General features: G+C 34.6%; 1 protein-coding gene across 1 annotated transcript in view; it reads left to right on the top strand.

The window, feature by feature from the left end:
* The window catches only part of LAMA2 (laminin subunit alpha 2), a 621,471-nt gene that overhangs the window by 271,183 nt on the left and 328,584 nt on the right, over positions 1-21,704 (top strand). Inside the window, exons 9-10 of the mRNA XM_045865518.3 lie at positions 1,108-1,207; positions 7,750-7,910. Of these exons, the coding sequence (XP_045721474.2) occupies positions 1,108-1,207; positions 7,750-7,910 (261 nt within the window). The remainder of the gene's footprint in view (positions 1-1,107; positions 1,208-7,749; positions 7,911-21,704) is intronic.

Genomic DNA, 21,704 nt, shown 5'->3' on the forward strand with positions numbered 1-21,704 from the left:
TAAAAATTTTAACATTAAAATTAGTTGTATTGAATATTTAATATATCTGAGGAATCTTATCAGATCTTTTATATGTTCTTCCTTTTAATTTTAGTTCAATAATATCACTGTAGTTGCTACTGAGATCCTCAGATCACAAGGAAGTAGAGAAGTTACATGATGTCACATAGCTAGTCAGCAGGCACACTGAGATGTGAGCTCACATTTTCCTAATTGTGGAGACTACATTGTTTGCCCTTGGCTGATGCTGTCTTTCCAGGAAGCCAAATGTTTAATTTGCCTACTTAATATTATTTTTTTCAGCACCAAATATAAATTTCTATTTTTATTTTTTTTATTTTTTATTTTTTTAAGATTTTATTTATTTATCTGACAGAGAGAGACACAGCGAGAGAGGGAACACAAGCAGGGGGAGTGGGAAAGGGAGAAGCAGGCTTCCCGCGGAGCAGGGAGCCCGATGCGGGACTCGATCCCAGGACCCTGGGATCATGACCTGAGCCGAAAGCAGTCGCTTAACCAACTGAGCCACCCAGGCGCCCCGAAATTTCTATTTTTAATTAGCCACATCATGATCAACGTGAACAAACTTCCTAAAAAATAAATTTGGGGAAATTACTAATTTTGAACTATGTTGTAAGAAAAGAAAAACACAAAAAAACAATCAGAAGGATTTTATTAAGGAATATATATTAGAGACTATCAAGTAAATATTGTTATTTTATTTATTATAATGATACTATGATTGTAAAAGAAAGATGCATACTAAAATGTGTAAGGATTAAAATATTCTATCTGCAGTTTTCTTTAAACTTCAGCAAAGAATGAAAAATGATGGAACTCATATGGCAAAATCTTGATAATTGCTGAATATAGGTAGCAATAAATAGAAGTATATTGTACTATCTTCTTTGCATTTGTGTATCTATTTAGAAGAAAGGGATTTTGGAAATTGCAAATATATATTAAAGATAATTTCCTATATAATTTTCTCAATATAATTTATTACTATGTATTATTAAATTTATTTTGTCCTTAGAAGTTTGCCAAGTTGAAAAATATTGACGTTTTTATTACATTTGACTAAGAACCATTTAATATTCTTGTTAGGTATCTCCAAATTATCCAAGACCATGCCAGCCATGCCATTGTGATCCAGTTGGTTCCTTAAATGAAGTCTGTGTGAAGGATGAAAAACATGCTCGCCGAGGTGAGAGCGATAGCAGAGAGCTGTTGTTTTGATAAAAGGGCAACGAAAAGTCAGATATGATTATTTTTAGGGTAACATTTTGCAGTGAATTTCATTCATTTAATAATTTTATTCTCATATCTATCAATGTTCCTTCCAGGAAGCAGTTTTTTATTCATCTCAATAATTATTTTCCTGTAAATTAATTACAATTAATTAATTATAATGCTTTAAAAGCAAAAAGAGTTAAATAATTTATTTTGCATTATATGCATATATATGTATATTCATATATACATATTTACATATCTATGCACATGTATCTTCTGGTCAATCAGAAATCTGTGATGTATATAATCTTTTAATGTCTTGTTATTTATTGAATTGTTTTTTGTAGTTTCTGTGGTTTCAGGCCTGAAAAGACAGCATTCACTGAGGGATGTGTGTGCTGCATGGGAGGTGAGAACAGACATCACACACCGAGATGTAGTCAATAGTACAGAAAGCAAAACTGTACATAAAGGACTAACAATAGATAGTAGTCATGAGTTAATGAAGGGAAAGAGGCTGACAGAAATTTAAGCCAAATACTTTCTTTGAGGATTGAAATTTGTGATGAACTCCAAACATTGAAGAATCAAATGCCAAAATAACTCCTTGATATAAAATGTTGAAGAGTGACTTCCAGGAGAGTTGCTTGCCACAGTTAAGTAGAACATTAGGACGTATCTGAAACAGTTTCTTTATACTGCTAAGAGTGGATTCTTCTCTTAGGAAAGACGAAAATAAATCATGGCTACAATATAGGGTTTTTCCTCCCATTGCTCTCAAGTTAAAACACTGGTAATGTTTCTTTGGCACAGTGTAGCTTACCTGGTTTCTTTATAAAACTGTAAGATTATCAAGGTAAACCCTACAGTCTGAAATCTTAAAAAATTAAAACTGATTATTTTAAATCTCAAATGGTGAATTATTGAGGTCATTTTTCATTTTATGGCTCCTTATCTTTTTGTAGTAACAACTAAATCATGTTATTTTCAGTAATGTCATTTAACTTTTTTCTGTACTTTTTATTTTTGTACTTTTTAAAGTGTATTATTTTTGAAAAAGTGATAAAATATTGAAAAGTAGAAAAATAAGCATACAATGCAGTGGTAATTCATCATAAATACTCTTATTAACATGTTTGTGTTAACTTCACATAATGAGTTTTTCCCCAAACTGTTGAGAGTTTCTCTGAAATCTGGTTTTAGTACCTGAATAGTATATCATTACGTGGATACACCATAATTTATTTACCCACTCAACTTTTAATAGCTATTAAGATTGTTTCTAATTTTGTTTATTGTAACCAGTGCTTTAGTGAAGATATTTGTGTATAAATATTTTTCAATTATTATAAAAACCATACATAGTAAAAGTAAAATTTTAACAACTGGGAAGAGAATAAAATAAATAGCAATAGTATCCTCTTCAACTTATTCATCCCCCAATCTCATTTCCAAATTTTATCACACTGAGCCATTTCTTCTATTAAGTTCTGGAAAAACTTATCTTCCAGACAATATCTAAATAGTATTCTTAGTACTTTCATCACCATTAAATATTGCCTACTGACTCTCCATCTTAAAAGACAAATGTTTTCATTCACACTGCTTCCTTCCTTCTCTCCACTATTCAGACATTTTTCTTATGTATGGTATCTTTATCATGTTAAATAAAAAGTTCAAGTCATTATTTTATGAGCCATTAAATTTAGACTCCTCTTTTGAGGTTCCTACTATGTGTAAGTCCCTATACTCCCCACTGATCTTCCAACTCACTTGGCATATCTGTCAGTTGCATCTTTATCTTTTCAAAGTTCATCTAGATATAGGTATATAGATATACATACACACATAAATAGATATGTCATACATATCATCGAATATTATTCAACCATGGGAAAGAAGAAAATCCTGCCATTATGTGACAATGTGAACAGACCTTGAGGGCATTATGCTAAGTGAAATAAGTGAGACAGAGAAAGACAATAACTGTATGATATCACTTATGTGTGGAATCTAAAAAAGGTGAACATATTGAAAAAAAAAACAAAACAGAACAGAATGGAGGTTGCCAGGGACTGGGAGGTGGGGGGAATGGGGAGATGCCGGTCAAAGGACACAAACTTCCAGTTATAAGACTAACGAGATCCAGGAATTTAATATACATCATGGGGATTATAGTTAACAGTACTGTATTACATACTCGAAAGTTGCTAAGAGCATAGATCTTAACTGTTCTCACCACAAAATGAAATTATGTGAGGTGATGGAAGTGTTAACTAACACTACTGTAGTAATCATTTCACAAAATATAAGTCTATCAAGTCAAAACATTGTACATCTTAAACTTATACAATGACATGTCAATTATTTGTCAATAAAACTGGAAAAACTAAATGCAACAAAAAATAAAAATCAGTGATTCCCCCCAAACAAGATCATACAGTTATATTTGAGACCTAATTAATTCTTCTAATTTTAAAATTGAAATGCAATAATCAAAGTTTATAATATTATAATTATATATTATTCAATATAGACCTGGGTTACAAAATTAGACACATTCCCATTATACATTTTTATCTTCATGTTTAGCTTGATGATTTTTTAGGAGAGTCTAAGTTGTAGTCTAATGCTTTGGAGTTCTTAGTATGAGTAACCAGATAGTGGGAAATGGTATTTTATGGCATTAACTTGATTACCAGAAAACTGGTTACTTTTGGTATAAGGTGGATTTTCCCTCATAGATTTGTAAGAGCTCTTTAAATATTAAAAACAACAACCGTATGTTAAATTTGTTATAAATGTAAACAGATTTTGTGTCTCGCTATTATTAAGATTTTTTTTATATATGAAACTTTAAAATTTTTTATATAATCACCTATTACAACTTAGAAAACTTCTTTAGCTATAATAAGGTATTATGTCAAGATTATTATATTTTAATATTTTAATTGAATTTCTGATATGCCTTTAGAATTCTAAAACTCTCATCTATCCCAAGATCAGACAAATGTATTCATTTTCTTAATTTTTATTATTTCACTTTTTGATACTTAGTTCCTTAATCGGTATGGAATTTATTTGGTATATTTTATAAAGAGAGTTTCTAGCTGTATTTTGTTTTTTCAGTAGTCTCTTTTAAATTGATCTATATTTAATACAATTTTTTTCATTAAGCATATTAAGTATATTTATTTTATATTCTGTATCTCTTAGTAACATTCTCTGTTACCTATCTGAACCTAATGCTGGGGGTTGGTTTTTCTGCTAACTTATTCACTGGGGCCTTATTTTCTTGTGTGTTCCATGATTTGTGTGTGTGTGTATGTGTGTGCATGTTTGTGTAAATGTCCTAGTTTATCCTTTCAGGATCCTTGAGTTTATATAATCTCTGATACGATCTCCTAACTTGAGTAGTACCTAGAATTTGTCTTTTGTTCCATAAAGCCATGCTCAGAGCTCTAGTCTAGTTAATCAGAGTCAGTCAACTCCAGGAAAGATACTGGTTAAGGGCTAGCTTATTTCTTTAGAATCTCTTCTCTTTCTCTCTCTTTTTTTAATTTTGTAGTTTCTGATCTTCAAGGAGTTTCCTTATTTTAAACCAGCACAGCCATTCTGTCTGTCTGTCTGTCTGTCTCTAACTTTATTCTGTGTTGTCAAATGTTCTGACCAAGAGGGGGTCTTTGGACATCTAGTTTGCAATATTACAATGTTACAACATACACGATATTAAGCATTGGGTGTTATGTGCAAACCATGAATCATGGAACACTACATCAAAAACTAATGATGTAATGTATGGTGATTAACATAACATAATAAAAAAAAAAGACATGGTCATTGTATGGAATACATCTACACTTAGTCTCAGTGTCTGGAGATTTTAACATGAGAAGTAAATGTTAATTTTTTGGAATGCTTTTTCAACCTTTATTGAAATTATCAGATTTCTTTTTCATTTGACTTATGAATATGTTAAAAATGAATTTATTAATATGAAACAATATTTAAATTACCAGGATAAAATCTTCTTGGTCATCACGTAAGAGCCTTTTAATGTACTTTAGGATTCAGTTTGGTGTTTATTTTATTTAGGATTTGCTCCTCCGAATTCATATGTTAAATTGGTTTTGGCTATGACATCCACTAGCTGTGCTATCTTGGCAAACAAATTCATTTCTCTGTGCCTTAGTTTCCTCATCTGTAAAATGGAAAACATAATAGTGTTTACCTCATTTTGAGGTTTTGAGCATTAACTGAATTAACCCATGTGTCGTATGTAGTGCCAAGCATAATGCCTCGTGTAAAATAAGTGCTATTTAATTGTTCATTTTGGGTTATTTTGTTCATTTATGGGTTATCTTTGTTAGATTTTGATACCAAGTTTTTACTAGCTTCATAAACTAAATTACATAGTTCTCCACGTTTTAGATGCTCCATAAGAGTTTCAAACATTGAAAACACTGTAAAAACTAACTGCTACTAAAACATTTTTGTGGTGATCTTTGATCATTTGTCCTCTTTTGATATCTTTGATTATCTTTAAAGTTCTCTTTTGCCTTATTTTCTTTCTGTTTATTTTTCAAATCTTCTTTCCTGTGGTGTTCATTTGGTTTTTCTCTCTTTTTTTTTTAATAATTACATGAGCTAAATTTTAACTTATTTACATTTTTTAATGTATTTAAGCTTGAAAGTGGCTACCTTTTTTTTTCCATAAACACTGTTAAGTTCCTTTCTCACTGCTGTTATATTCTACTTAGAAAACTATTTAATCACAATTAAAGTCTTGATTTCTCTTTCACTCGAGTTAAAAGAGAAATATTTATTCATTTTTAGAGTGGTGGAAATTTGCAAAATATTCTATTATCATGTTTGATATTTCAAATTATTTCAATCGTAATTTATCATGACATTTGTTACAAATATAGAAGTAGTAATTTATGTTAAAACAAGACTTGGATCATTTCTGCTTTGAGAAATTGAACATTTTTGTAGATTAATGATGAGCTGCAATAGGTAGGTATATACAATATAATGTGTAATTCAACAATAGTAGATGATTCACGTTTTTCTATGTCTTTTTTTCCCTAATTCGTCAACAAATATTTGAAGTGAGTAGGTTACTGTCATTCTCAGCCACTGATTTTTGGCCAGTTTCTTTTTAAGCCCCCAAATCTTTTGTTGTCTATATATTTTTGTACTTAAAATTAGTGCTTCTATGGAGTATAAATATAATAAGTCATGCTTTTTATTGTATTGTCATCAATATAAAATGAGGGCTTGTCCTAATGAATCTATTTTTTTTAAGATTATATTTATTTATTTGAGAGAGAGAGCACTAGCGGGGGATTAGTGGGGAGAGGGGCAGAGGGAGAAGGAGAAGCAGATGCCCCGCTGAGCAGGGAGCCTGCAGTGGGGCTCAATCCCAGGACCCTGGGATCATGATCCCAGTTGAAGGCAATTAACCAACTGAGCCACCCGGGAGCCCCCTAATGAATCTATTTTCATTGGATTCTTCTTCGGCCATTACTAATATTACAACTCTATATGCTCTCTTAATGTAGATTTACATTCTTTTTTTTAAAAATATTTCTTATTTTGCCTATCTCTTCTGAACATTACACGTACATAGTTTTAATGGGAGCAGTAAGATAGTGAACTCATTTACATATGATTAGCATGTGGGTTGGACAGTCATTCTGCTGTGTGCTCTCCCTCTGTAATATTCCTTTGCTTCTTTCTCCCCTCCTTTCCTTTTTTGAGTGGGCTATATTTTACTGATTTGCTCTCATACTTTTCCAGATTTTGAAAGTCAGTAACTTGTATTTATTCATCTGCATTTTCCATTTTTCTAAACAAGGAGAATTAAAATTGTCTTTTGCATTTCTCTATTTAAAAAGAAAAAGTAAATTTAAATTGCTTTCATTTTCCTCTATGTCTTGTCCTCAAAATATCTATCCCCACGAACTCTCAGTCTTTTTGTTGTTGTTGTACTCAGTGATGTCATACTTTGATGATTGTTGTTTAATTTGGGGTTTAAGCAGTATATTTTTACTTGCCAGGCACTTTTTCCATCTCATGATAGTCTGAGTTATGAAGCAACAGGTATCACAGGTCACTGCTTATTCTTTGAATGTCAGTCAGTTATGGAGATGAGTCCTTGATCATTGTGGCAGTTCTTCTGTAGTCTTAGATTTGGTAGATGCTTCGAGACTTTTATCTTTCTTTTGTTCATTCTTAGTATTTTTATTTTTCTTATTTAATTCAAATCTATTTTATTTTTTATTATTATGTTAATCATATTTTAAAGATATGTAAGAGATGCTGTGTTACCGACTCGTAGCCAGCTTCTAATTAAACCTTATACCCTTTGGTTTTAACTCTTTTTTATCAATATTCGTGAATTCGTTTTTGTGTCAAAATAGAATTTCAAATGTTCTTATCCCTAAAGCCTTGGGAACTGAAGTGTGTGTGTGTTTTTCACTTGTCGATGTGGGGCTCGTCTTCCCTTAGGTCTGGCACCTGGGTCCTGTCATTGCAGACCTGGCTTCAGAGGCGTGAGCTGTGACCGCTGTGCCCGGGGCTACGCTGGCTACCCTCACTGCAAGCCATGCAACTGCAGTGGTGCAGGGAGCACAAATGAGGACCCTTGTTTTGGACCCTGCAACTGCAAGGTGTGTTGTGTATGCCGGTAAAGCTGGCTGTCAGGACAGAAGGTCCTTTTCCTTGGCTTCTCTGTTCTGTTCTGTCTGTTGACAGTAAGCCAGTTGGAACAATTTCTCCTGTAAATATCCACCATCTATTCTCCCTGTGGTCCTCCTCTATGTGCCTCTACAACCAGGTTGGCGGCTGCCATACATCCACCACTTGTCTAAAAACCTACCAACTCAAGAAGGACCGGTCACCCTAAGAAGAGGTGTTACTTTTTTTTTTTTTTTTTTTTAACATTTATTTATTTGTTTGAGAGAGAGAGAGAATGAGAGAGAGCATGAGACGGGGGAGGGTCAGAGGGAGAAGCAGACTCCCTACCGAGCAGGGAGCCCGATGCGGGACTCGATCCCGGGACTCCAGGATCATGACCTGAGCCGAAGGCAGTCGCTCAACCGACTGAGCCACCCAGGCGCCTGAGGTGTCACTTTATAGCAAAAACACCTTTCCCCCATTACCCAGCTAGCCTGTGAATGGAAAAACAGCATTACAAAGAGCAACCATGTAAAACGATTATACGCTCAAACCTACCGTAACTTTGTATCTAACTCTGAAAGTAATTCTGCCGAGGGTTACATTCTGGCGTTTTAAATAATCTCCTGAAGTTTAGACCCAGATTGTCTGAAAATGCTACCTTCTGATTCTTCTATTACCGAAAATGTAAGAAGCCCCAGGGGAATTGATTAAAGCCTCAATTTTCCCTCCTAAGAGTACTTTCAGAAATACGACCTTCTCTGTTGCACATACTCAGCTAATAGCTCATCATGTTGACGCGGAGGGATGCGTTACAACCTTCGCTTGCACACACAGAGGAAACAGAGGCATGTCCAAGTCTAAAACGATAGAACTGATTTCCTTTAACTGTACCAATCAGTTCCAAAACGTTGGGATTGAGCAGTGTTATTATCGACATTAGTCGAGAGGATGAACAATCATTGAAAAAGTTAGAATGCCGTACTGCTATAAAAGTGAATGTTACTTATTTTTTTTTCTTTGTTCTCAATCATGGGTGGAACCTTATTAAGAACCTCTATTAAATCATTAATCTTATCCAAGAAGCTGTAAATTATATGCTTCCATTTGTTTTGTGTGTATGTGCATACAAGCATTACGATATAACACAAGAAGTAAATATTAGTATTAATGTGATGTGTATATTTATTGGGACAAGAATGTCTGACATAAGAAGCTAAATATTATAATAGTTACATAATAGGCTTATGTTATATCATGGGTCATTTAGGTGATTTTTTTGACTACTGAAACTATACAACTTTTGTCTGTGTAAACTGGCAGAAAGTCCATAATCTATAGTAAAAGTTTTCATGTACTGGAACATAGTAAATTTCCTAGATATAGTACATTTTATTCCAATATTCTTTGAAATGACAAACTGCCACAGCGCAGACCAAGACTCTGTCGCCGTCTGTGGGTGGTTGCTTGTTTAAGGACCCTAACCTCTGCTCTTCATCCTGTGTGTCTTTTTGGACAATCCTACAGGCTTAGTTCATCTTCTCTAATATTTACCAAAATGTAGCTTTTGTGGATTTTATTTCTTTTACAAAACTCCCCGGAAATCTCTAACTTTTATCACTTGTTCAAATAAAGGACAGGCAAAGCTGAACTTAAAATGAAGAGAAATCTCCCGAGTCTCTAGAATACAGGAAATCAAACTGGAAAAAAGAAAAGGAATGTTTTTATATACCTACTGTTCATACACTGGAGATGTCTGGTATTTGCAAGGAAAGAGTAACAAGTGAGTGAGGGATGCAGGCCTCATTTTTTCCTTTCTTTGGTAAATATAGAGAGAAAGGCTAGAACAAGAGAGCTAGAGCCACTAGCAGGACTCTGAGTGAAAGCTCCTTGAGCCACTGCCTGCCCCCTGCCAGATCTCTGCCTGCCTCTGTCTTGTACCAAGCGATTACCATCCTAGTTAAGAAACATGCCTCTTACAAAGACACTTGAAGCTCTACACAGACAATTAAAACACAAAGCAGCAATTAAGAAATCATAAAAGAGGGGCGCCTGGGTGGCTCAGTTGTTAAGCATCTGCCTTCGGCTCAGGTCATGATCCCAGGGTCCTGGGATCGAGCCCGCATTGGGCTCTCTGCTCGGCAGGAAGCCTGCTTCTCCCTCTCCCCCTCCCTCTGCTTGTGTTCCCTCTCTCGCTGTGTTTCTCTCTGTCAAATAAATAAAATCTTAAAAAAAAAAAAGAAATCATAAAAGAATAAGTAGCGTCATTAAAAGAGTTGCCCTTCAACTGTGTGATATTTTAAATAGATGACTATAACCTCTTAGACAAAACTAAATTTTTTTTTTTTAGGATAAAAACTTGCAGAAAACAGATTTCAATAGACATAAACATAATTTTAAAAATCACTAATTATATGCATACAGCAAGTGAATTATAATATGCATGCATGTAATGTACTTAATTAAGTACCTATAGTCTCTTGTTTAAAAGAATAATAAATACCCAGTGTTCCAACAAAATATGCATACAATTTAAATACTGAACAGATATTTATTAATGTAGAGAGAAATGTAGTGGGTCGTTCTGTTTTACAAAAACATGATTAGACATAGGTGTGTCCACTAGTTATTTGAAACAATATGGATCAATCTAAATGGTATTTAACAAGCAATACTTCATTGAGCAGCTAAGATACCGGAGACTTAAATTCAAATAAAATGATATCAATATAAATGCTCATTTCCAAAATGCATATTATCCAGAAAACATGTACACATTTATTTGGTTGCACTATACCATGTAATTTTTTTTTTATGATTTTCAGTAGGAAGAAATATTGTCTTTACTGAAGTATGTAGACACTTTAAGAAAGCACTTGGTTATGAAGTCTTGGGTTTCAATATATTTCTATTGTAAATTTTAAATGGTTAACATTCTGGTAAGATATCGTACTGAGAAAAATGGGCACCATTTCTGCCACTTCAAGTACAAATATGCTGGATGAAACAAAGTAAATAAATTTGTAATCATGTTGATTCAGGAAAGAGAGGGAAATTTCTAGAAGTCAGACCCAAGAGGGAAATTTAAGTTGATAAGCATAAGCCTAAGCAAAGCTGAACAACAAAGGTCATAGGGTGGGGGATGGGAGGCTGGTCTTAATCCAAAAATGTGGGTTAAAGTTGGGAGTTTCAATGGCCTCTCTAGGACTTGACATTAGGGTTTGGGCTCATGGAGGGAATTTAAAACTAAGTTCACTTAGTTTTCACTTAGACTCTAGAATTGTCCCCTGACAGTGAAACAGGCACTAGAAAATTCCACCTGCAAGCTGGCGGGGGCAACGGTATCTTTCTTTCTCCTTTGGGGCTCTAGGTGGAGAAAAATTAGTGTGCAGTGAGGAAGCAAACACCCAAACCTGTGCACCACATGGGAACGGGGTCAGTTTTATTCTCCCTTTATGTTAGAATTCTTCAACAAGTCAGGCAAGTGGCATTCCCACTTACTTGCCTCACCTGATGATAAGCTCACCATAAAGCAGTACACTGCACAAAAGGAATATAACTACAAAATGAAATCAGAAGCCACAAAAGTCAGAATGTTTGTACACTAAGGCCTAGAAGAATAAGATAGTCTGAAATAATTTGTATAAACATAAAAGTATATATTTTTATCATATGAATCAGAAAAATATGTGAAAAATGTATAATCATAAAATATGATTTGAAGATAGAAGAATAAAAAATAGGAAAAACCGTACAAAATAGGGCCCTATATTAAAATAAACAAGCAGCTTTGGAAAAGCAGTCAATATCATTTACCTCTAGAAATAAAAATTATATAGAGTTGAAATTTAAAATTTAGTTGAAATTTAAAATTCAGTGAATGGGCTGAGAAAAATATTAGAAGCTGCTTAAGAGAGAATTAGAAATGCAGGCCTGAGGAAATTACCTATAAATTGACACAGGGAGGTAAAGAAATGAAAAATATGAGATGCTAAGTGGTGCGGCTCATAGAAGGATAAAATTCAACATAAGTAGCAGGAGTCGCCAAAAAAGAGACTAGATGAAATAGGTGAGAAAGAATATCCAAAAATGGTGGAGAGAAGAATTGTCAAGAATTAAAGAAAATTCAATATTTTCCATTTGAAGAAGATAAAAAAGAAATCCACCACCAAAGCTCCTAGTAGAAAACTTGCCCACAAGTTAAGATTGAAAGAGTGTTAAATGTATTAGATATATTTTTATTGTATATATCATATGTACTAGAGACAAATATGTATCATATGTACAAGAGACAAATATCAGATTACTGTGTGTGTTGACCATTCTCCGTCCAAGTGCATTGAAAACACTACTCGATGATGTACATTAGCAAGAAACATATTGAAACCAGGAGAGAGTCCCACTGGCTTGAAGAATGCAAGAATCAGTTTATAAAAAGCAATGCATTTCTATACATCAGTGATAACCAATTAAAAAATGTAATGAAAATATTTAGAATAGCAACAAAAACTATATGATACCTAGAAATAAGTATTTTTAAATGGAGATACTTTTTAAGAAGATTATTGAAGAACGTAAGATAAAATTTTAAATGGGGAAATAGAGAATAATATCAAATCCTGGTGAAAACCTGGAGAAATGGAAATGTTTACTACTGCTGTCATTTGGGTAAATTAGTACTACGAGCTTAGGAGGACAGTAGGGTATCTGGTATCGTTAAGATAATGAAGTCCTGTCAGTCAGTAACTCCACGTCTAGATATTCACACTAAAGAAACTTGTACAATGTGTAGAAAGAAGCAAAGATGTTCACCATATACCTACTTGTTATGATAAAAATTAGAAAAAAGTTGAAATATCCGTAAATCAGTAAGAAAAATGAAGTGCAATATTTTCATAAAATTTGACACAAGAAACAGTTCCAGTGAATGAAATAGGTCCTCATGTTTCAGCATTGATAAATTTCAGAAACTTCAGGTGAGGTGAGGAAAACCAGTGTCATCATGCTTTCATTTGTCTGAAGTTGTAAGACATAAAACAGTTTTATATTGTGTGGACACACACATATATAAATTAAAAATTTTTAAATACACTGATATGTGTATTTCAGAGGAGTAAACTCTAGAGAAAAGGGAAAGGACTACGATAGAAGTGAATTGAGATTCAAATGTGCCTAAATATTCCTTTAAAATATATATATCTGAGGCACACATGGGAAAATGTTAATATTTTCAACCTCTAGGTTATGGATAATGGATAATTGTCATATGTACTTTTCTGGTGCTTTAAAATAATTCCTAATTTAAAATTTCTTTAATCAAAGGAAAAAAAAATTCCTGATTTGAAAAGAGGTAAATGAAATTAATATGTATCAACTACTATCAATTTTACACATAAATTTTCTGTTATATCCTTGTTTAGACAATGATATTAATGAACATCATCCTCATTATATTTCAAAATATGAAAACAGCGCTAGCTCAAGACATGAAAATACTTACTAATTTTTATGCATTATTAAAATTTTTGAAATTCCTCTATCTTCTTGTGAATTACAAGAGGCAAACATTCTCAGATGTATAAGTCAGTTGAATGTAAATGCTGTTCAGACTCTTGGTATTTATTTTAAGTACCACATGCTAGAAATTGGCTCTTTTGAAGTTTGGTGTCATGTTATCCATTCAAAAGCCATTGGATTGCAGACTCTGATACATAATATAAACTGACCTTGATCTAGGTTGGAACATGTGCTTTTATTTTATCAAAGTCTTTAATAGAAAGATAAATAGTGAAGTAAAAGATTAGAAATCAAAGTGTGTATTTTCATTGTGCTTTGCTTTGGGTTTTTTACTGCACTTTCCGTTAAGTCCTTACTGGCCTACAAGCTTATGTGACCTGACCTTGGGTTATCTTCCCAGAATGTTCTGGAGCTTCGGTCCCTGTCTTCCAGCCTGGCTTACATTCCTTGGGGGCACCAAGCTCTTTTTGGAATTTCAGAGTCTATTTATTTATTTACTTGTTTTTAAAGATTTTATTTATTCATTTGAGACACAGAGATACAGAGAGAGAGAGAGCATAAGCAGGGGCAGAGGGAGAGGGAGAAGCAGGCTCCCCGCTGAGCCCGGAGCCCGATATGGGGCTCGATTCCAGGACTTTGGGATCATGACCTGAGCCGAAGGCAGACGCTCAACCATCTGAGCCACCCAGGCGCCCCCAGAGTCTATTAAGATGAGTGGGAAAACCTCATCCCGAGCTGTGGCCCATTGCTTGCTGGGCAGTTTTCAAGGCTCATCTCCACTTTCTTAGCAAAGCTGGGATCCTAGATCCCCTGATAGAAATCATTCTCCTGCCATGATCACTTGTAACATCTTTGTCTGTTCCTTTATTATCTTTTCACAACTTGCAATCTATTTAATATCAATCTCACTTCTGTTATTTTTTCTCTTCATCGATCAATAAGAAGCTGGCAGTGACTCATACATAAAAAAGAAGGAAGAAAGAAAATGAAATAATTGCAAAAATTTGAAAGTCACTGAAATTGGCTGATTCTTATTTCTTAATCTATAAAATGATGATATTAAATCTTTCTTGCCTAACTCTCAATAGGTGTAATTATAACATCGAAGCCTTTTGCAAGTATAAGGGATAATCATAAAAACGTACTAATTACTTTTTCTGTTTATTTATATTTCTTTTTACAAGTAGAGCTAAGTTTCCACTCATTTCCTCTAATAGGATTTTCATGGAGTGTGCTAAGACTTTTATTGGTTTTGTATTTCCCTTTTTTTCCATTTATATACAGGAATGATCACCTCATTAACTTGTTAGGCTCAAACCCTGGGTATTTCTACAAAAGGCATTCAATTTATATATTTGGTCCTGAATCTAAATTACAGATGTAAATTTTTGACCATGAAAAGTGCATACCGGAATTCGTCTCTTGCAACAGCGACAGTTGAGAAATATTAAGTTAATCAATTTTTTAATAAGAAAAGCTGAAGTTGTGCAAAGTGAGGACTCATTTTCTTCTGTTTTCTTCTTTCTTCCTAACCACCAACTGCTTATTATTTAGCCATGGAGCAGTGTATTTAAAGAGTAAGCACTCAACAAATACTGCTAATTAGGTGATTATCCTTCTTTTGTTAACTTCTTTTAATACTTGGATGCATTAGAATGAAGCCCAAAACAGAGGAAAATCTGTAATTGACTACAAATGCCCCAAAAAACAGGCATGACTGCAACATTCCTGGAGCAATTATCACAAAAAATAACTTAAATGTCACTGGAGATACTCCGGGTAACTTTGTCAATAGAATTCCCAGTCGACTAACAATCACAGTTAAACATGTACGGCTGAAGTTGTACCTAATTTATAAGAAGGCAGCTTCCTGAGCACGGATACAGGGAACCGATTGTGGCTCTATTTCTCTAGAGAGAGCCTGTGCCGAGGAAATGCTAGCAAAAAGAAAATTGGTGTCAACCCAACAGTATCTGGTAAGCACTGTGAATTGTGCAAGACTGTTGAATCTCAGATCTGTACCTCTGAAACAAATAATGCAATATATGTTAAGAAAAAAAAAAAGATAGCAGGAGGGGAAGAATGAAGGGGGGGAAATTGGAGGGGTAGACGAACCATGAGAGATGATGGACTCTGAAAAACAAACTGAGGGTTCTAGAGGGGAGGGGGGTGGGAGGATGGGTTAGCCTGGTGGTGGGTATTGAGGAGGGCACATTCTGCATGGAGCACTGGGTGTTATGCACAAACAATGAATCATGGAACACTACATCTAAAACTAATGATGTAATGTATGGGGATTAACATAACAATAAAAAAACACTAAAAAAAAAAAAAAAGAACCTAGTAAGGTTTTTCTAATTCAACTTTGGTTTTAGAGGAAAAGACTACCAAAGGAGAAAGGCAGTTATTATAAATATTTTGTAGGATTGGCCACAACATATCTACTTACCTACTCAGCTAAATATGTATCTAAAGCATGCATTTCTCCCTAAGGGGGTGAACATTGGTTCTAAGAGGGGTGAAAATGCCATTTTCATTTTACATATACGGTACGGCAAACATATTCACACAGTGTATCTGTACACAGACTATATCTGTGGAATGAAGATTTCATGGTGAGGATGATTATGAAAAAAAAGAAAAAGGTAATGAAATTGTCTCCTTAGGGGCTTGAAAATAAAAACTAGGCTGGGAAGCGCTGGTCTAAAGTGAAGAGGCACTGTTTATCATCAGCAGATATAAGAATAAAAATATTTGTTACACAGATTAATTATTTACCATGGAAAAGTGGTTGACTATTATTAGTTGCTATTTAATTATTTTAATCAACTAGAATGATGGTTGAGAAACCAAGAAAGTGGAATATTTGGTTTTAAGAAAATATGGTGATATAAGGGAATATTAATCTCTAGAGTGGAAGTTGGGAGTGTTCTAGAAATTACCTATTTCATGGGCTTAGGTGTAAAAATGATCAGTAAATTTGTAAATTACAAAAAAAAAATCTATTGAATTATATTAGAATTCTAAACAAGTTAAATATTAAAATTACTGGATTGACGAGCTGTCCATTTGAATGCTGAGAGAGAATAAATTAGACCCCCCCTTTTGTTTAAAAAAACAGAACAACTTTTAAAAATTTTATTAAATTATATATTAACTCTTTTTGAAGTTGATCAGTACAAAGAGGTAATAGAATGATAGCTAAAGGAGAGAGAAATCTCATGACTAAAATAACATTTGGGCTGGAATTTGCAAACTCACCATTATTAGATATTTAGGATCAGTTACTTTGACACCTGTCTTATTTTTCTGTCTTATTTTTCCTGCAGAGGCATGGAGGACTCTGGAGATGAAATCTGGTGTCTGACTCACAGCATGTCCTCAGTAACCCTTTAGGGGCAGTGACTTCCTTCTGCCTTGTAGTATACTTACTTGTCCATACTCTTACTTCCTTTGCCATAATCCTCCTGAACATTTTTATATTCCCTCAGGCATCTTGCATATTGCTTTATGTGTAGTATATCACCTATGATTTGATAAATGAGTAATAATAGCAAATAAGGGAATAGTGAAAAATAACAGATTTTATTAATAATTCGATACTGACGGCATAGTAAATTAAATTGCTCAAGGAACTTACCCATAAAGCAGAAGATTCACTCTCAATCTGCAAATCAAAAATTCATATCAAAACGGTCTTCCAAAAATGATTCAGGAATATAATCATAGCCGCTTCATGTATGGCATTGTTGATGAACCACAAAGAAGTTTTGAAAAAGCAGTTATGTACCTTGGAACCCATAAAAAGAATTGAGAACCAAGCTGCCAAGATTGCCTATGTTAGCAATCTAGTAGAAGGTGGGGAACTTGTCTCTATAAAGGTTCAATATAAGTCCTGGAACACTATGCCTTTGTGTTTGAATTGTGCCACTCTAAAATATATTAAATATCAAACTGTGATGTTTTCACTGTTTTGAAGCTAATATCATTTGAAAGAAAACTTTGGAAACACAATCCTTAAATAAGAAATTACTTAGATATACTCTCAAGGGAGATTGGAAAAGGAGGAAGGAAGTAGAACCAGCTATAACTAATTAATTCTCTACAAGTTGAGACATGACCAGAAAGCAGAGTTCTAGTGTTCTAAAAAGATTTTATCTTCAATTCATCTCCTGTCAGCCTCAAAAGGCCCTTTTAGTTAGGCTATGAAGACAGATATATAAGTTGGTGCTATATCCACCATATTTGCTATTTAGTTTTGGCTTAGTATTTGTCTGTTGTAGAACCTGAGAAAAATCAGAACCAAGCACTTTTCAATCCAATGAACCTAGCTACCACTCACTAAAGAAAAAAATATGGTGCAGACTCAGGACTAAATAAGTAGGAGTCTAGAAACTTAAAGTTGTGGCATGAAGCTGACATGCTATGCAATCACGTGTAAGGTCTATGAAAATTTTGTAGAAATTGATCATTACTTGTGAGGAGGGTTGAAGTGAGCATGGGGATGTAGAATAGGATTAGCTTGAAGACCTATAAAAAGGTCTAAAATGTTTTGGTTTGAAGATTGTCACAAAAAACAAAGCAAAGCTATCACTTTGGGTAACCTGTTTTTATAGGTATAAACATCCTATTATCTTTACCACAGTGTGTTGAGTGTGTTTACTCATGGTGTGTGAGAAGGATTCACAGAATTCTGAAAATTTGTTGTACTCAAGTAATGGTTTATTATGGGGAAAGAATCAGCAAAGACAAAGGTGCATAGGGAATTGTCTAGAAGAGACCAAGTGCAAATTTCCAGTTATCCTCTCCCAACAGAATCATACAGAAAGTATTTATTTCTCCAGCAACAACGTATGACAACACTTATGAAGTATTGCCAACCAAGGAAACTCACCCAAGTCTTGCTACTCAGGATTTTTATTGGGAGGTCAATCATTTAGGTATGAAGCTCTTTTATGACTGACCAGTCTCCAGGTCCCCCAGAGATCAAACTGATACATTGTGACTCAGGAACCCAGGTAGACAAAACTAGGCATTCACCATAAATGGCATTGTTAGCATGAACTGTCTGGTGTGACCCCTGGCCCCAGGTATACAAAGACATTTTTATCAAGCAGAATATTCCAAGGGCTTATAGGTTATCTCCCAGGAGCTGGTCAAGGGATGGTCTTTTCAGTTTAGAATATGTAGGGTTTGAGCATTCCCAGGCTATTGAATTAACCCTTTACTGCACCATATGGTGATGAAAGAGTTCTTTGTACCAGTGTCTTGCCTTTCTTAGTTGACATTTTACCTGTTCCTGCCAACTTAGGTGAATCAAGTATAGTTCTTTTGGTTTACCTCCTGCTGAATGACCTGTAATGATTTACCAATTCCTAAGAGAAAAGATCCATATCTCAGAGTAGCCTTGAAAGTTCATTATGTGAGGGCAGAGACACTGGAAGCCAAGTACCAAGTGCAGACCCTAGCATACAGGAAATACTCAGTGTGTCTGTTTTGAAAGAATAAATAACGAATGAATCTTCCACTCTTTGAATTATTTCTTGTTTCCAATCTCTTTGCTAACATGGGTCTCTCATTTTATCTCGTCCAACAGGTTGAATTTTTAAACCAGGTTTCAAAATTTAGGTCAAATTCCACTCCTGTCCCAAAGCCTCCTCAAGGCTTTGTAGCACAATTAGTTCCTCCTCCTCTGTGTTCCCATAATTTAATTGATTTCTCAGATTCATGATCCTATTCCACCTTGCATCATAGTGGATTGTAAATATATCATTTTACCTGGCTCTAGATGTTGACTTTTAAAGACAGAGACCTTGACCTATCCATCTTTTTTTTTTTTTAAAGATTTTATTTATTTATTTGACAGAGAGAGAGAGATAGCGAGAGCAGGAACACAAGCAGGGGGAGTGGGAGAGCGAGAAGCAGGCTTCCTGTCGAGCAGGGAGCCTGATGTGGGACTCGATCCCAGGACCCTGGGATCATGACCTGAGCCGAAGGCAGACGCTTAACGACTGAGCCACCCAGGTGCCCCGACCTATCCATCTTTAGAGTCCCTAGAATTCCTACTCAAATGTGTTGCCTCAGGTTACTAATTAATTGAATATTGAAATCATTTAATCATATTTTTTCAAGGTTATATTACCAGGCTAAAACAGAGATAAGGAAAATGTAATGTCTAAAAATTTCAAATTGTTGAACTCAGTCTGAATCTCAGAAAAGTAGTATTATGAACTTTCAAATTAGAGTAAATGAAAAGTAGATTAGACCAAGTGCATAAGAGCACAGTCTACAGAACAGCTGTATTGTGTCCTCAGTGGGATAAGCTAAACTATAATTATAGAGGTGTTTCATCTTTTCTGCCTGTATACTCTTCTGAGGATCCTCCCAACTTCAGGGCTTTGGGGAGTTATTTGTCACCATAGGTCTGAAATTAGTTTTGATTAGTTTTCCTGACATTTATCATCTGAAAATATCTGAAATCTGCCTTAGAAATAAAAACTAGCAAGAATGTCTGTGGCAATAATTCAATTTGTATATATATATCAGGATGCGAAAATTTGACATGTGAAACAGGCCAGGAGACACCCCTTTGTATGGGTTCCCCACAATATAGAAGTGATTGTGGTCGTAAGTGGGTCATACAAATTAAGAGTCAAAAAGTTAATTTCAAATAAATTATTCTCTCAGATACAAGCAGAACCTCTTTATTTATTCTTACAAATCTTGACATTTTTTTCACACTCTTGTTCTCTCTCCTATTTTTTCTCCTATGTTCTCAGATCTTATCAACCCTATCTTCTGCCCAGTCTTGATTTATTAAAAAAATAGATATGTTAAACATCTACTATGTGCATAGTACTTTGCTGTGGATGAAAAGCACAACCACCAAGAAGCTCACTGGGGCATCTGGGTGGCTCAGTCAGACGGCAGCCTTTGGCTCAGGTCATGATCCTGGGGTCCTGGGATCAAGCCCCAGTCGGGCTCCCTGCTCAGCAGGGAGTCTGCTTCTCTCTCACTCTACTTGTGCTCACTCACTCACTCACTCACTCACTCAATAAATAAATAAATAAATCTTTAAAAAAAAGAGAGAAATTCATTTAAACTTAGTAAAATTTGGTTTAGCTAGTGCTCAATGTTGTACCAGGAATGCCAGTATTTTCTAGGAACTATAAAGGTTAAGACAAGGCTGCTACCTCTGAATAGATTATGGTATATAACTGGAGAGAACAATCTCAGAAGATATAGCTATGCTTTTTTTGGTGGTTATAATAGAGCAATGTACAAAGGACGATGGGAACACAGCTGAGAGAGAAGTTCTCTAAGGAGAAGGAAAGCTTCAGAATTAAGGTGATGAAGGAATTCAAGGAAGAGAAAAAACGTGGAGCAAATGCAGGTGTAGGGAATACTGAGAATCTGTTTCTAGAAAGAAAGGAGCCTTCATTTAGAAGTTATTAGTTAAGATTAACTGTTCTTTAAATTGAGAGACTACAGCCTTCCCAGTTTTTCATCAGATAATCAGCTTTCCCTGGCCCGAGTCCATGGTATAGGCCCATCTATAAACAAATAATTTTTCAGTATGTTGGGACTAGGATTAATGATACCAATCTGGAGAGCAGTCACTGCACGAGATTTATTTTTCCCATATTATTACTATATGATTAACTGGCTACACCAATGTATTAAAGAAAACACTGTGAAAATTAACCAAGAAAAAACTTTCCTCTTTTTCTGCTTAGTTGCATCAAGGAAATCTATGGCCATTTACTCCAGTTTCTCTCCCTGTCAGGTTCTCATGCTGGCCCCAAGTGTATGCATTTTTAATATGTAATGTGGAAAGCATCTTGCCATCTGTATAATATCAACATGCTGTTACACATCCATGAGTTTAATTCTCTAATTTTGTCATATATCATGTGTTCTAAGAGGAAGTATTTCAACAACAGAGAATGGTGAACCAGACTGCGTCCATTTTCTTCAGTGTAACTCACTGCTGTATTTATCATGGTGTTTACTCCACACTCTTGACATACATGAAGATCAAAACTGTAGCTTTTATGACAGTAGATTGGTATCCAATATCCTTTCGCATCAGTGTGGCTAGAAAGGAGAAAGCTTAATAAAGAGCTTTTTGAGCAGATTTTTAAAAATATCATTATCCTTTAAATATGGTTGAGGGGTAAAATGAAGAAGATCCAGTGTATATTTTTCTTTCATGGAACTAGATAGAAACAGTTCTTTATCTTGAAGAGCATCTCTGTTTCTATTTGTAG

This window comes from Mirounga angustirostris, unplaced genomic scaffold (assembly GCF_029215605.1).
Source record: "Mirounga angustirostris isolate CCGP_5_RB_7025 unplaced genomic scaffold, mMirAng1.0.hap1 SCAF_8, whole genome shotgun sequence".
Lineage (NCBI taxonomy): Eukaryota > Metazoa > Chordata > Mammalia > Carnivora > Phocidae > Mirounga > Mirounga angustirostris.